General features: G+C 32.5%; 1 protein-coding gene across 5 annotated transcripts in view; it reads right to left on the bottom strand.

The window, feature by feature from the left end:
• The window catches only part of Hk (Hyperkinetic), a 109030-nt gene that overhangs the window by 3070 nt on the left and 88288 nt on the right, over positions 1 to 17672 (bottom strand). For all 5 annotated transcript variants that reach the window (XM_067278699.1, XM_067278691.1, XM_067278705.1 and 2 more), the window contains 6 exons: positions 16386 to 16472; positions 1406 to 1491; positions 1201 to 1321; positions 919 to 1013; positions 173 to 305; positions 15 to 103 (listed from right to left, as the gene is read on the bottom strand). In XM_067278699.1, coding sequence (XP_067134800.1) covers positions 15 to 103; positions 173 to 305; positions 919 to 1013; positions 1201 to 1321; positions 1406 to 1491; positions 16386 to 16472 — 611 coding nt within the window. The remainder of the gene's footprint in view (positions 1 to 14; positions 104 to 172; positions 306 to 918; positions 1014 to 1200; positions 1322 to 1405; positions 1492 to 16385; positions 16473 to 17672) is intronic.

A 17672-nucleotide genomic window follows, 5' to 3' on the forward strand; every position in this document is an offset into this window, starting at 1 on the left:
CAAAGAAATTTCACCTGGAGGGCTTGAAGATGATCATATAGTTGCTCTGTTGTAGAAGCCCCAACGAGCACACAGTGAACGCCATCATTCTTAAGACACCAAGCTGATAAATTTTCATTCATTAAAACCAAATTAGCTTATGATATTATAATTCTGTTTACGTTATACTAACCAACTGTAAGTTGAGTTGAAGTACATCCCAATTTTTCTGCCAAAAATGCTAATTCTTGCAGCTTAGACTGATGTCTAGGACTGCGACCATCAAGGTCTGCACCCAAATGTTTATCTTGTAACATAGTGAAATTCTGAAAAAGACACAAAATTTTACACAGTTAGGATGTTTTTGAATTACATTTTGCTTCTGTAGGTTGGTATTTTGATTATGGAAATCAGTTTAATAATAAATTTATTATTTTGATTTTCATTAACATTATTTCTTTATATTTATACAAATATTTTAATTTAGAAATTTTTCTTGCCATTTTTTGCTGAATTCAATTTTTGTAGCTTGTCAAACTATTTTTTGACAGAACATCCCAAACATGGTACAAACCCTCATTATGAATGCACTCTGTCCCAACTGCTGCATGAATATCACTACAATTATTATTAACTGATAATTGCTATTTGGTGATCCATATTTGGAATTTAATACTAACTTTTAACTTCAAATATCTCATATATTCCAAAAACTGCAGGTAAAAGCAGTTACATAGTTATCATATAACTATCTCCTGTTATCCTGCAAAGATTTAACCCAATTGGTTGATCATATCTGAAAATGTTCCCTTGATATTGAAAGTATAAAGCATTTTGGATTCAGATAATCAAGATTTAATTGTCAGTTTTTTGTAAATAAAATAAAAAAATCTTCATTTATAACATCAAATACCCTAAGATATCATTTATAGTTCATACCTTGACAGACCCTCGAGATAAGATATGTACCCCCTCATCAAATTTGCCAGTCAGAATACCAAATGCTTGTGGCGACCATGTTATAGAGCCAGTGCCTAAAACAAGAATAATTTATAAAAATCTTTCTTAAAAATACATGTCATAAAATAGAATAAATCAAAATTTATGTTGAAAACATCACTTAACTTGTAACTTGTAAAATAATTCATTGCTTAAAATGTTTAACTACTATTAATCGTATTATTATTATTAAGATTTTTGATATAAATTTAAAAACTATACCAATTTTATGAAATAATTCTGGCAAATAGATTTCCACTTTTTCTCGTTGAAACAAATGATATTCTGTCTGTTCTACAGAAGGAGGGATAAGATTGAATTGGCGAGCAACTGTGTAGGATTCCTATAAATTAAAATAATTTATATATTCATAATAAATTTTCATCAAATCAAATATTATTGATTTCAACGTTAATGTTTTTATTACCATAATTTCCATAGCAGACCAACGTGAAGTCCCCCAGTAAAGAGCCATGCCTCTATTTATACAATGCGTGCATGCTCTGACTATTTCTAAGAATATAAAATAAAAAAATGTCACCTACTAATTCATAAAAGATATTAAATAATTTTTCAATAATAAAAAATTGAAGAAAATTGTTATTAAATAAATTTTAGCATAACGTATTACTTCATCTGATTTTACTTTGCTAAATATGTTCTTAAGAATAACGATCAAAATCAGGTTTTTAAATCATATTTAAAAAAACAAAATACATCTCAGAAAGCTGCAAACGAAAAAAAGCAAACATATTTTATTTAATAATAACACTATAAAACAAACAAACTAACAAAAAATCCAACTTTTTTAGCAATCTTAAATGAAAAATTTTATGTTAAAGATATTATATTGTTATATAATTTAATTATATCTACTTAAAGTACAGTTTAGTCAAATATTTTTAATTCAAGCATAAGAGGGAATCAAAACATTTAAATTATCAAAAATTCAAATTATTCATGTTTGAAAATTAAACTAGTTCTCTGCAAGAAGTGTTCATCAGTATTCCACATTTTTCAGCAATATCATATTTTCTCTTTAGTTTATTTTTCATTCCTTTAATCACCAACTTTCTGAGTTAAAGATAAACTTATGTATGCTTAAATATCATAAAAATAGCTAAGCTAAAAAATTGGAATGTCTGATTCAAATCATACACAAATACCTTTCTTTTCCATCAAAATAAATTTTATTTGACTAATATTTTGGACCTCTTTGATAGGCCTTCCTCGAGTTACAACTACACGGAAGAGAATGTTTGTTAAAACTTCAGTTTGAGAATGTTCAACTTTAGAATATAACCCAACTATATCCCTTCTGCTTGGAAGTTATTTTAAGACAGTCCTTAGTCTTATTTGGCTCACTTCTGCTTGCAGAGCAGACAACAGTTGAGATCTTAAGTTGAAACAAAAGACCTCAAAAAATATTTCATCTAAAGTTCCACCTCCTAAAATATTTTGTTTATTGGGTTTTGTGTTCCATTTAGAATGAAAGCACATAAAATGAATACAATATATTAGATGGACAGTTATATTTTCAACTTTTCATATTTCATTAAATTTTATATTTTTAGTTTTAAATAATTATTACTTACCAGCTATTATTTACAGAATTATTATATTATAAGTATGTAATTAAACTAAAATATAAAATAATTTCGTGTGGATAATCTGTGGTAGCATGTATCCTGCACTTCTGTATACCCTGTAGAAAATTCCTAGAATGGAAATATAACCTTCAGCACCATTTACCCTATACTTCCAGAGCAGCCATTGAAAACCTGACACTTACTGATATGCAGTTAGAAAGTATCATCTCAAACATTAAAACCTTGTGTTTTTCTCTGTTTCATTAGCCATTTATTGTATATATACAGTATATAAACAACCAAGCTTTAATGTTCTGTAATAATTGAATGATTAAATGTCAGATTATTCAGGCTATATTTTAGCTAACTCTTAACAATTAACCTTTTACAGTCCTTTTTTTTGTGTTTTTCTGTTTATAGGTCTTTATCTGGTGGCCTATTATATTATGGACCACCATTTGTGACTGTAAATCAAAAACACTGAAAATTATCATATTCTATGTACAACTTCCACTTGAACTAAGAATCGGACAAATCACCTTCATCTTCAATATCACTTTCAGAAATAGCACTTACTTCACTACATGAATTATTGACATTATGTGTAGCAGATGTATTTTGCTTCACTGCTAGAATTCTGAAAATCTTCAATAAAATTGCTTATGTTCTGGTCACTCAAACTGGTACCTTTGTGCGCTTCCATAACCCTAGTTTGAACAGTTGATATGAAGGATGTTATAAAACAAGCTTATAGAATATGATACATAAGCACCACCTATTGGAATTTATGAAAAATACTATTGATTGCAAGTTTATGCCTCATCAACAGGTGGTCATGTTGAGTTTTCATGGATATATTCTTCATGCATCTAATGCCTAAATATGGACCAATTTCCCCATAAAAGTTTACCCTAGAGACAGTCTTCCCTAGGAAGATTGTGAGTGTTGCATTATCTTAAACCATAAATCCAATACAATCCAAGTTTGAATGTGTTACACAACTATCGGCATGTAAAGAATGATTTTTACAATACAACACTATCCTTGCAAGTAGTGTGCAGTGGAACATGTTTGCCTTGTTAGGACAACTTTTAACACCTGAACATTGAAGAATGTCAGATGGAAAATTTGAAAAACTTGTATTTTGAGACATCAGTTAAAAAAAAGAAACGAAAGTGTTAAATAATAAATATGAAATGAAAATAATTCTTTTCTTTATTTTTCTAATTCTGTGTACAGATACAACACAGAACTTCTACAACATGGTTTTGCTCTAACACGGTTCAAAAATTGGAGATATCCCCATACAACACAGTTTCCAGTTTCACTCTAACACAGTTTGAGAATTTGAAAAATCCTTCATACAAAATTTTACAAATTTTAAGTACAAACAGTATTTGATATTTTGTTCTTCAAGTAAGCATGTGTGTTGCCTCAAATTTGCCACAAATTTTAAAATATTGAAATTTTCAATTTGTTTTGTGCCTTTTATCAGTTTTACTTTAATGAAAACTGAAAATACAATTTTTTTCTTCTTTGTCCTAGCTTTCCTATCAACCAGGTGTCATTGTTGTTGCTTTCAGACTTTAGCCTTTAAGACTGTCACTGTGTTTTTGTTTTTAGATTAACCTTCATATTTAGTAAAGTTTATTTAAACATGTGTTGCTGTTGCAGATTTTTGGGCTATATACAATAATTTTTATTTTGTATTGTATGGGGTTTGGAAACCCATTAGGAGAGGGAAACAGTATTTAAGGTGACGTGGATTGCAGTGGTGTGCCGTCATTGGAAGCGGTGAAAGCGCCGCTTCCCTTGTATTTTCTAAAATATAAATTCATATTGATTCATATTGGGTGATTATTTTCATATTTGAACGTACTTTGAATTAATTAAAATTAATATTTTATTATAACTATATTTTGTATCTTATTACAAATTTCTATACTACATGTGAGAAAAAAAATGATAAGATTGCTATTGTATATTCGAATATCAGTGGCGAAATGGAAGCACTGTATTGTCAAAATTGGGTCAGCTTCCAAGCAGCCAGATTATAGGCATTTGTGCATGCACTTTGCAGAGCACCAACCTCCCCCAGTTTAGCTGGTGGAAGCTACACACCTATAATGCTTCCAACGATTCTATCCCTTAGCCACTGGGTAGGGGGCTATCTGACTTAGTGAATTGTTTAAGATTTAAAAAGTAAAGAGTATTCAATGTTATTTTTATGTACGTTTCTTTGCAAAGTTATATTTAATTATAATTTTCTTTTAATTATACTGTAATTATATTGATAGATTTTCAGACATAAAATCTTTAGAATTTTTATCATTTTTAAATGTTAATAATTTTAATATTATGAAAAACAATTTTTTCAAGCGTGTTTTAATTCTTTAAATTAAGTAAATTTTACGAGAAACTTTTTGATTTATCTAAATTATGCAGTGAATCGCAATATTTATATTTGTGTCCGGACTATATTGACAAGTAACTCTTAGACATAAAAAGTATTATAATTAATGATGATCCAAATAAAGATGTACTAAAAGAATTATATGATTTAATATCATTAATTTTTACGGTATCATCTACCAGTGCATCTGTTGAGTGCAGTTTTTCAACCACAAAATGAATTGATACATTGGCCAGGAACACTCAGTCGGAGGAAAAATTGTGGTTGCTAGCATTGCTTTCGATAGAAAGAGAGCTTTCAAATACATGGATGGAGTCGACGACCAGCGACTTTTATGATAAAGTAATTAATGATTGCGGAAAAAATTGCCAAATAGAGTTAGTTTATAAAAAAATTAAAAAAACAAGTTTTTCTATTATTGTTTGTATCATATATTATTTGTATTTTAGAACTAAAATACATAAATTGTTTATTTTTGTCATTTCCAGTATTTGTTTAAAACTTTTATGGAAATGTGAGGTTCCGGACAGGTCTGACCCGTCACGAAAGATGTGAAAAAAACAGTTAATTTAGAGAAAAATTTATTAGTTTAAAAAAACAGGTAAAAGTTGTTTGTAGTTGGACACCCATTGTTTATATCAAACTGCCAGGCAGAAACTAAATTGTGGAAGGAAGTCATCCTATGATCGGTGGAAGATCGAATTCAACTTCGACAGTGGCGTAGTGTAGTAGGGGCAGCAGGGGCGGCACTTTTAGGGGGCGGCAAAATTTCACAATAAATAATAATATCTTGTAAAAATACCTAAATAAGGGGGCGACGAAATTTTCCTCCACCCCAGGCGGCTGACACCCACGCTATGCCACTGAACTTCAATTTTGACTTTTCTCACACTCTAGGTAAGAGTCTCCTTACACTTAGTAACAAGGGACCAACCACTCAGAAAACATGATTGAGGGAGAATGACCAATCAAATGGACAAAAGAAAGAACAGAAATTGATATAATCCCCGACAATTGAGGACACCTCACACTCAGTTAACGTTCCGAATAACCAAAACGCTGTTTGTCAACGCGCAAAAGAAAAAAAAAAAATACAATTTCTCATCTATTGTGCCAACCTGTAGCCCTTGCCACTTCAGTCTTAGACCGTGTCCCCAATGCCCTACAGACTTGTCAACATCACTGTCCCAGGGCCACCTTCGACCATCAAAGAACCACATCAATGCCCAGGATGTCCAAACGGTTGATTGTCCTAAAGCAAACTATTTTGTACATAGTATATGTTTATCTTATGTTTTCTTTTTGTCGGTTTTTGTCAGGTACATTTCTTCCGCCACTATGTACGTACGAATGGACCCTAGGCCATTACTGACGCGCAATTAACTGATTGCCCCTGGAAGTCGGCTTCTCACAGAAACACAGCTTCCCTATCATCAAATGTCACAGCACGCCACTGGTGGATTGGCAACAGTACCTTTTTTTTTCCTTGGCTGGCTGGTGAGAGGTTGCCTGAGTCAACGAAAAGTGTCTACATTTTTTTTTGTGTTATGGTGTTTGAAGTGACCGCATGGGGCGGTAGAGGCAATATCTACCGCTCCACGCGATTGGGGCGCAATGGAATTGTATTATTGAACTTGGAGTGAAAGAAATCTGTTTGCATTGGCTAGAATACTCTCTGGACAAGTGGGACATTATGTTAAATTTACGCAATTACCAGTAGTGGACATTTGTAGAGAGGGAGAGACTCAAGTGTGAGTTAAAACAACAGACTCGTACTCAACTCATTGTACAGCTGAACCTATCTGGTTCCCTAGGTGTCTATACGTGTGTTCTAGTGGACAACTCTGTAAATTTTGTATATATATTCTTTTGTAGATAAACATATTGTTAAGCTGACTTTTTCTTTGTCCTCTTCGTGTGGTGATAATTCACCTGCACAGTAGTCATAATACTGATTATTGTGCTTTCCTCATCTGCATCCATGACAAGATTATCATGTGGTTTATAATGGAGACAAAGACAGTGGAGCACTCAAATGAAAGCCTGCGACCTGAATCAACCATGGATGTTCCGGGAAAATGAAGACCCAGTGGCAGTGACTCCAGTTGTTACAGGATACCAGGGAATGATTCTGACATTCTAGGGATCCTCATCTGATAGCATAACCATCAAGCAATTTTTTGATATTTTGGAACAATTGTCAGCGATTACCGGGTGGACTAACAGGACTCGCCTAGCCATCACCCAATTGCAATTGAAGGGGGAGCCATTCAGCCGACTTTTGGACTTACAGGAGGTGTACTGTAACAACTAACAGCAAAATAAAGACATCCCTGCTAGATAGTTTCCATCGACATAAGTCAAATGAGGGAAGCACATTGAAGGACTTCATTAACATAAGAGAAAGACGAACGGAGACAGTGGGTGAGTACAAAGTTATAGTGTGTATATCCTTCAAAAAAATGGCCTGTATAAACCCACACATGGCCAAGCTAAGAAACGAGATGTTGAGTAACCAATTTATTCGAGGGCTCAATCCAGGCTTAAAAATGAAACTATTAGAACGTGAACCGAAATCCTTTGACGAAGCGGTAGAACTAGCAGAGAAATTAGTTAAAATTGAACAAGCATGTGGATTCAAGGAAGTTCAAGTGGGCGGCGTTGTAGTGCCCCCTCACAACAAGCCAAAGACTTCTGATAAGGATAACATTAACAGATTAGGATTAACAGCTTGGTTGACTAGTTTGGAAGAGACTGTACTAAAATTATCTCAGGCAGTCATGGGGTTAGCTTGTGGGCTGGGTGAGCGCAACCCAACTAAAAGCAAGGTCAAATCTGGTCAGGTTAGATGTTTCGCCTGTGGAAGTAAGGATCATCTATGCACAAACCGCCCATGAAATTTAAACTAGGATGGGACCACTGTGATGGCCAGGCTGGTGGTTCAGAGGCATTTATTAAACTGCCAGATGAACTGGGCATTAACAACCACAACCTCCCGTTCATTCCTGGTGAAATCAACAGCCATGCATTAAACCTGTTATTAGATACTGGTGCAGAAAGATCACTCATAAATCGACACAAACTGGAATATCTAGGGAATAGATTCCTTAATATTAGCAATGTCAATATAAGGGTGAAAGGTGTGTCAGGTGGAGTCATTAAATGTAAGGTGGGACTATTGATAATGTTGTGTTTGCTGATAAGACAGTCCCTGTAAAATTCATCATGGTGGATTCTGAAATTTTGGTGGGTAACCAGGGCATCCTTGGTATAGACTTCCTGAGTGCTTGCCCAGAAATGTCAGTTAAGATAGCACACCTCATGAGCAGAGAGGGCACCTCCAGTGAAAGGAAAACTGACTTTTGCACTTGCTTCTCTTCGCAAGGCCCACAAGTCATCTGACCTTGCCGAGCAAATAGATTTAACCCATCTATCCCCTGACCAGGCTGTAAGTGTACAGCAAGTCATCAAGGACTTTTTGGATGTCTTCAATGAATCAGTAGAGGGGTTGGCGGGAACAAGCAAATTTACCCACGACCTTGAATTGCGCATTAGCACTCCAATATATATCCAGGAACATCATATCCCGCACGCTTTCCTGCCAAAACTAAAGGAGAAGATCCAGTAATATCTGGAGGCTGGCATTGTCGAGCCATTGCAATCAGAATGGAATTCTCCCATACACATTGTCCCAAAGAGTAATGGGGAAATCCGAATCACTCTGGACCTAAGAAAAGTTAACAAGGTCACTAAAGGAGAGGATTTCCCCCGATGAGAATTGATGATATTTTAGCTTAACTAAAAGGAGGGAAAGTGTTCTCTGTTCTAGACCTAAATTCAGGATATTTTCAGATACCTGTAGCTCCCCATCTATGTGAGGTGTTTGCATTTTCAACCCCTTGGGGTAAATATCAATTATGTCATATGCCCCAAGGTGGAAAGAACTCAGGGCACTACTTTCAGAGAGTGATAAATTCTTTACTTTCCAAACATATGGGGGTTAATTGTTTCGTGTTCCAGTATGACGTGGTCTTATTTTCTGAAAACATGCACAAACACCTTGAATTGCTAAGGGAGGTGCTCAGCATTATTAGGGAAGCTGAATTAGTCTCTCAGCCCTAAAAATGCAAGTTTGCTGTGACCTCCGTCTGGTACTTGAGGCATGTGATTAATGATGAGGGAGTCATGCCAGACCCAGATAACATAAGAGCCTTCTTAGAAATACCACCACCCAAGACAATAAAGGAAGTGAGATCTTTTCTGGGAGCTCTCAGCTTCTATTGACCTTTTGTAGAAAACTTTGAACACATCTCCCTGCTGCTCACCAAATTAAGTAAGAAGGGGCATCGTTTCCAATGGTCAAAGGAATGCAGAGATAGTTTCCTTAAGTTCAAAAGCACCATTACCACACCTCTGACATTGAGACACCCTGACTTCTCATCGGAGTTTTGCCTTTACACTGACACATCCAAGCTCACCATAGGAGTTGTGTTACATCAGGTATGAGGTGATCAACTTGCACCCATTGGCTTCTTCAGTAAAACACTACATGGTGCAGAATTAAATTATTCCATTGTTGAGAAGGAGTGTCTTGCACTACTATTAGCCCTCCATTGCTTCCATTTCCTGGTCTTGGGCAGACCAATAATTGTATATTCGGATCACGAGCCATTAGTGTTCCTCGGGGACATGAACAATCATAATCAATGGCTTGTGCAGTGGGCCATTGAAATAGCCAGATATGACATTAGGATGGTACATGTAAAGGGGAGTGAGAACAAGGTGGCCGATTTGTTATCTCGATCCCATAATGGTTGCACTGCTCTGCCTGAGGAGGAGGAGGAAGTAACCATAAATGCTGTGTCCCATCGCCAAAGGACAATATGCAAGGTATCAATGACTTAATTATTGCATTCCAAGAGCGTGACAGTCGCATTTGTTCAACCAAGGATACCTTATTAAGAGGAGGAATGGTTATAGCCCTCAACTCACATATGTGATTTTGAGGTGAGGAACGAGATCCTGGTTAAGAGGGATGTGAATCGGCGGGGTGAGCATGTGAAGTGCATTTGCATGAATGGTGCTGCCTAGACCCCGTTAATAAAACATTATCACGAAATAGGGGGCTTATGGGAGTCGAAAACGCTAATGAAACTTAGGGACAAGTACTTTTTCCCAGATACAAGGAAGAAGGTCAAAAGTTATATAATGATGTGCAGGACATGTCAGAAATTTAACCGTGTTACCCATAAGGCCCCAGTCCAAGAAGTCATTCACCCAAGTAATCCCATGCAGGTGATTGCAGTTGATGTGATTGGACCAGTGCCCGAAGTCTCGGAGGGAAATCAATATATCATCTTCATAGATATGTTCACAAAATTCATTGAAATGATCCCAATGTCTGAGATATCATCCAAGACAATACCTATTTGATATCCAAGATACTATTTGAGAACGTTGTGTGCCGTTACAGCGGGGAGCAAACCCTCATCTCTGACCGTGAGGTAAACCTGACATCAAACCTCATGAATTACACATGTAAGTTACTTGGTATTGACTGTAGAACCACAACTGCATACAGACCTACATCTAATGAGACTTGCAAAAGAGTGAATAAAACAATCATTGAGATGATTGCAAAGATTTTGAATGGAAATAATGCTGACTGGGATGAGTACATTCCTGCGGCATTATTGGTGTACCGTAACACCATCCCTGGGTCAACAGGGGAAACCCTGTCCTTCCTGTTGTACGATTTTGATCCAGTGCTCCCAGGTGAATTGAGAACAGAAGATCTGGAACTGGAAGGTGGAGGAATCGTAGGATATCGTGAGAGGCTGATAAACAAGCTTAGGATATGTCACAAAGCTGCAGACGTGTTTAATAAGGTGTAGCTAACAAAAAAAGGGGGTAATGGAACAAGAACAGAAAGTTAAAAAAATTTAGTATGGGAGACTTGGTAATGATAAGAAAGCCATTGAAAGTTAACCATAAAAAGTCCTCCTCATGGTACTTGGGCCCCTTCTGGGTGGAATGCATACTTAGTGACGTGGTGGTCCAAGTTAAGGGAAACAAATTGAAGGATGAACAGACCATCCATATAGACAGCTTAAAACCCTTCTTTGGACAAGGAAACCCTACTGCATCATCCAGGAGGAAGAGAAGGTCAACTGAGGATAATTGTGACAGTGAGGATGATGAGGAGACAGACCCTTGCCAAACCTGTCAACCAAATGGGTGCTAGGGTCTATCTCCTGTTGACCCACCTCAGACCTTGGGATGCCCACACGATATGCCAAGAGACCATGATCAGGACCACATGGCTCACCAATGGAACCTTCCATATAACCTAAGATGGTGAAGAGTTGACTACATTACCCTGAACCACAGATACTAATAAAAAAAACAAAAATTATATATACAAAAAAAATTTTTTTTGTATATATAATTTTTTTTTATCTTTGGGGGGACATATGTGCTGTTGCAGATTTTTGGGCTATATACAATAATTTTTATTTTGTGTTGTATGGAGGGTTGGCAACCTATTTGGAAAGGGAAACGGTATTTAAGGTGACGCAGATTGGCAACAATACCTTTTTGTTTTCCTTGGCTGGCTGGTGAGAGGTTGCCTGAGTCAACAAAAAGTGTCTACATTTTTTTTGTGTGTTACGATGTGACCTTACAGACTGAACATATGTGGAACGGACGTTGAATTTATCTGTGCTTGTGATCACCTTTCTTTTTAGTTCAATTGTTGTATTATTAAAATTTGTAATATTACAAATTGGCACAGTTGACAGGATTTCAGTACACAGCTGTATTTATATAGTTTTGAAGTAGAATCATGCTTTTCAAATTCTTGGTTCAGAAGATCAAAGACTCTTACATTATCTCCCAATATCAACAAGAAGGGGAAAATGAATGGACAGAAGTTGACCAAGAATTTCAAGGAATCGAAAATCATTCCGCAATTTCGACCTCGTCGGTTTTTCAAACTGCTATCTGGATGATGACGAATTATCGGACACTATCTATTTCATTATCGGAGACAGAAGGTGAACTTTATCTTAATAAAACTTTAATACGACCGGCCACCTTGGACAGTTCACCTGACCCAAAGTTGGTGTTGGCAGAAATGGTTCAGTTGCAAAAGCTGTACATGAACCAACAAGTTGAGACGTTGACGATTATGAACTCTTTTCAGCAAACCATCGAAAAAATGTCACTAAACTCACCTTGCGATACAATCAACATAGAAAAATATGATGAAAAATCAGAGGAAGCACATGTTTGGATAATTTCATACAAACATGCATGTGCATCTCACAATTGGATTACAGACGAACAAAAGATCTGTAACCTTTGAATTATTTGGAAGGAATTGCCGTGAAATGGTACAATTTTCGAGTATTAGATAGGGTCAGTGATAATTGGGAGGAATGGAAAAACTCCTTTCTTAGTGCATTCAGACAGAATTGGATCCAACTTAGATTAACAAGTTAGATTAGAGACTCTTAGCTTGGTTTCCGGTTAGGTTAAATTAAATTAGAGTTTGTTAGATTTAGTCATCTGGTTAGGTTAGTTTAGTTAGTAAGTTAATGTTTAAAAAATAATAATAATAATAATAATAAATACATTTTAAAAATAAATAAATACAAATTTTTTTCAGGTCTTGCTCATTTGTCTTCTGTCAGTCCGTTCATCTCATCTCGTTTGTCATTGTGTTTGTTTGCTTTTGCACTATCTATCTAGCTGTTAAGTAGTATTAAGATTTGCAATCGCGTTCAGTTTTATTAGTATTAAGTAGATATAAGTCTTCCTACTAACAGCCACTTGGCACCAACTTCTACACTTAGCTATTCACCGCGGCACTCGATTATTGATGTTCGCTACACTCAGGTTTTCTTTTAAACCCTTCAGGGGAATATGGCCTTGCAGCCTGAAAACTGCATGTCAACATCAAACATAGAGGGTACTTAAACCTTATGTACACTGTTCGGAGGGATCCTACCTTTTTCTACTGTCTATCTCCTTTCCCTTTCCCTTACCCCCCCTCTTTTCTGCTGGCTAAACACTTCATGTATGGCCAATGTCCTTCTTGTTTGTATGTTTATATATATATGTTACTAGCAAAACCTGAAAAGCGTGTCAGGCCAAACTAGTTTAGAATTATTATTCAAGTATATTAATGGTTAAATATATTAATAATTAAAATAAAATTAAAAGGCAATCAATTTGATGAACAATATTTATTCATAGTCTACTTAATTATAAAAAATGGGATTGATGTTACCCTAGATATTGAAGGTGGTGGGTCGTCTCCGATTCCAGCAATCAGAAGACAGAAAACAGTGGGGACGCACATTCTAACCTAACCTAACCTATTCTAATAAATTACCATAATTATTAGCAACCAAATTATTAGAATAGGTTAGGTTAGGTTAGAACGTGCGTCCCCACTGTTCCCTGTCTTCTGATCACTGGAATCGGAGACAAGCCGCACACATAGATATTATAATATATATTAATTATAAATTCACTATTAAAACTAATGTCTATTTTATTTTCTACTTAATAATTAAAAAAACACAAGTTTTCTTCTGTTAGAAACACATACTAATAAAATGAAAATAAACAACAATAGGATATTGTAATTAAATTTTACCATGCTTATTAAACTAAATGGATTTAAAAAAGCTATTATGTCTTCAATCAAGTAACTATCGTTGCTATTATAATTGTTTTGAAAAAGAGATTCTTCTTGTTTTTTATTAACATGTGTATTGGAGAGTTCTACATTCTAGAATGAATGCAGAACTCTCCAATATCAACTTTTATACGATTACTAAGGAAAATTTCTAAACAAAATAAAAGATAGGATATTCCAAACAGAAGAGAGAATGGAAAGAAAGATATATAACATACAATCATTGGAGATGTACATTGGTCAGTAAAACTAAATATCCTTTTATGAATTTAATTATAATTAATTAGTATAAATTGACTATTACAGTCAAAAAACAATTATTGTAATAATATAACTTAGATTTCTAGAGAAAAAAATATCTTAAATATTTATACTTAAGTCGGATATAACATATATTAAAAAATAAAAATTGTTTCATATGGAAATAAGGTTATTATAACAAATCATAATTGAAATTATTTTATTTCCTATACTGAAAAATACATTTTACTTACAAAAAATTAGTATTTTGACATATGAATAACTTTGCAATTTACTAAAGAAAATAATTAAAAACTTTTCTAGTATAAGCACTAATATTTTATATAAATGAATATTTTATTCATTTTAATCAGTATAAAAATTAAATTGAAAATAGTGATAGAAGATACATAAAAATAATAAAATAGATAAATAAATTAATTAATTTTTCAATTTACATTTATTTATGTAGTAGATATAAAGAAGTCTACTTTAATAATTTTATTTAAAATATAAATATTAGAATAATGTTTGATCAATAAAAAATATCATGGTACATCTACACATACATCTTTATTCTCAGAAATGCATGTTAATTTTTGATGAGAATAAATTCAATATCCGATAATAAATGTAACAGCCAATTAGTAGAAATTTTTTCAAGATACAACTTGATGTCTTAAATATATTACATTTACTGGTAACTGGGTTATGATTAGAAAAACAATAATATAGATAAACACAGAAATTTATTTACTCAATAATTTTAGAATTATTTAGAATTTATTCACTTATATTCAATTATTTAACTTTAAAAATTTAATCTTTCAATGAAAAAGTTTTTCTTAAAATTCAATTTAATTATAATAAATTATTTTTTATGGTGCTTTATAAAAACTCTCATTATCATGATAAGTTTAGCTATCACAAATTTTAGAGTTTTTCTGATGCCAAGAAAAATTGCCCAATTCAAAATTATACTCAAACTAATATATCTTTATCTATCACGATTTTTTAAATTTTCTGCCAAAATTTATCAACGTTGTATTTATTTTATTTTTTAATTAATATATTTCATATAATTTTAAAATTTTGCTATTTTTTTATTTTTTTTTTATAAAAATAAGTTAATTATATTAAAAATTTTTAAGAATTACTATATATTTCACTTACCATAGTTTCTACTTTATATATCATATTCACAATTTAGCAAAAATCATTAGAAAAATAACAACACTTTTGAGGAACTGAGATAGACAGTAATAATAACTAAGCTGATAATGGCATCAACCACCCTGCTCCGGCAATCCAAATTTAAGTCCAGGTTAAATCTCAAAGTTTCTTGGCTGGTTTGATCCAGATATGTTAAATTATATTTCTCTCCAACCTCTATTACAGATCTGGCTAAATTTGTAATGGGCATGAAGAAAGGCCTCACAGAGTGAAAAAGTTAAAAAATAATAATAACTGAAGCCTGAAATTTTTGTGTAAACTGCAGAAAGACAACTATCATTGGGATGAATATTTCTAATTATTGCACCAAGAGTTATTAACATTATATCACTGAAAACTAACAAATTATTAATGAAATTGATGGCAGTGCAATGTTTCATCTGTGTATATACACTATAACAAAACAACAGTGACTTCTTCATATTGCTACTGTCACACCTAGTCAAGCAAACAAACAAACAAACAAAGATGGATTTTGCTGAGATTTGTAATAGTAATAACTAAAAGAACAAATGATACAAATAGCTAGTGTGATCATTTATTCATAGCACTTCTACTTGTTTTTCAAATACTGGTTCAGTACTTGAAAAACAAGCAGAATGAATACATAAGTGATTTGTTTCTGGCTAATGGCTTTATAAATAAAGAAAAGAAATGAAAATAACTTTTATATAGTAATTTAAAATTGCATGCATTTTATTCTATTTCAGCTGGGGACATTTTGATTTATGTTCTATGCTTGCAATTCAAATTCCTACTCTTATTATAATTTGACTACTTTATTAAATGAAAGATGATTTTTTCAGACAGATTTTTGAAAATAAAATTTTTATATTATGAGGCAGAAAATAGTGTTTTCATTTTATACTGATCTGAAATAATAAATTCTTTTCTTTCTAATAATTATTTATTCATAAAATAATTTTATGTTTGAGATATACTACATGCTTATTATCAAGATATGATAGTATTATAATAAAACTAAAAAATAAGCTTACCCATATATTGTTTTATATGAATACAAATCAAAATACTATAAATTTTATCAAATGATAAATAATTTGCTGAATTTCACTAAACTATTATTTTTTTACTTAAAAATTAAATAAGCACATGTTGCACATGTTGCACATTATTATGAAAATTGTCTTCAAAAACTTTTATATTTCCTAATAATAAACTTATTCAATTATTACTATTATAAATTAATTTTAAAAATATTTACCTTCCATAGGGCACATTGGATCAGCCTTATTTACGAAAACTATGTCCACATAAGGTAATTGTAAACGTTCAAGAGAAGCTTCTAAACCTGATGATAATTATGAAATTTTAAAAAAGTGCTAATTTTTAAAAAATTAAATAATACATATATTTACATCACAGTAACATTTATGTACTTTCACATATTGCAAGAATTTAATTTAAACCAAAACATCCATTGTGCAAATTCAAAAACACCCTACTTATATACATAATATACAGTAGATATATTTTTACATTCAAACACACTCGTGCTTACCTAATCCAATATATGCATTAATTAAAAACAATTTATAAAAATAAAATAAAATATTAATCTTAACATATTTAAAAATATAAATCTCATGCATTATTAAATATCATGCAAATTTCTAGTTAAGATGGCCTAATAAATTTAAAACAACAGTATTGAATACACTCAAAGCAAAATTAATTCACTAACATATTAAATTTATCCGAATCTGTGCTTCGTATCCTGCACTGATTAAAAAGCCAATTCTAGTCGAACCGATGTAAAAACATCACTACAGGAAAACTAAAAAAAATAAATGTCATTTTATAATAAAAAATATAAAATGGTTCTTCAAAAATTATTCAGCCATTTTCTCAAAGAATAAATCTACATGTCAAAATCATATAAAAAAATACTACATAAATTTTTCTCTTAAAACTCATTAAAATCAGACATGACTGAGAATAGTTCTAAAAGAAAAATCTATTTTGGTTCAAAGTCTATGTTCATTCTTCATTCATTAAACCCATTTAAGCATTTTTATTAATGACAAAATTCAAAATTAAAAAATACATATTTTTTAGTAATACTGTATTTTCTCTATTATTTATTACTTCAAGTAGAACATAAGACAATAAACCTTATCTTTACTATTTTATATGCCTTCAATAATTAATAAAACTACGTGATAACAATCCAGACTAATTCATAACAGATGCAATTTAATAATGAAATTTCTTATAAAAAGTTAATACCTTAAATGATAAAATAATACTTTAATAATTTTAAAATAAAACAGGCAAACAAAAATAAAATGTAAATTCAGGCATAAAAATATCAATAAAATCAATTATTAAAAAATATATATCTGTGTGTGTGGTATGTGTATGTGTGTATGAGTAAAGTAATTTACATTATCTTATTGACTAAAAGTTCGTTCAAGCAGAAAAAATACTTTGTAACATGCTGCAAATAAACAAACATGCTATAAAGCAAGTGATAATTAAAAAATCTAAT

Source organism: Centruroides vittatus, unplaced genomic scaffold (genome assembly GCF_030686945.1).
Source record: "Centruroides vittatus isolate TY-2023 unplaced genomic scaffold, ASM3068694v2 contig_1168, whole genome shotgun sequence".
Lineage (NCBI taxonomy): Eukaryota > Metazoa > Arthropoda > Arachnida > Scorpiones > Buthidae > Centruroides > Centruroides vittatus.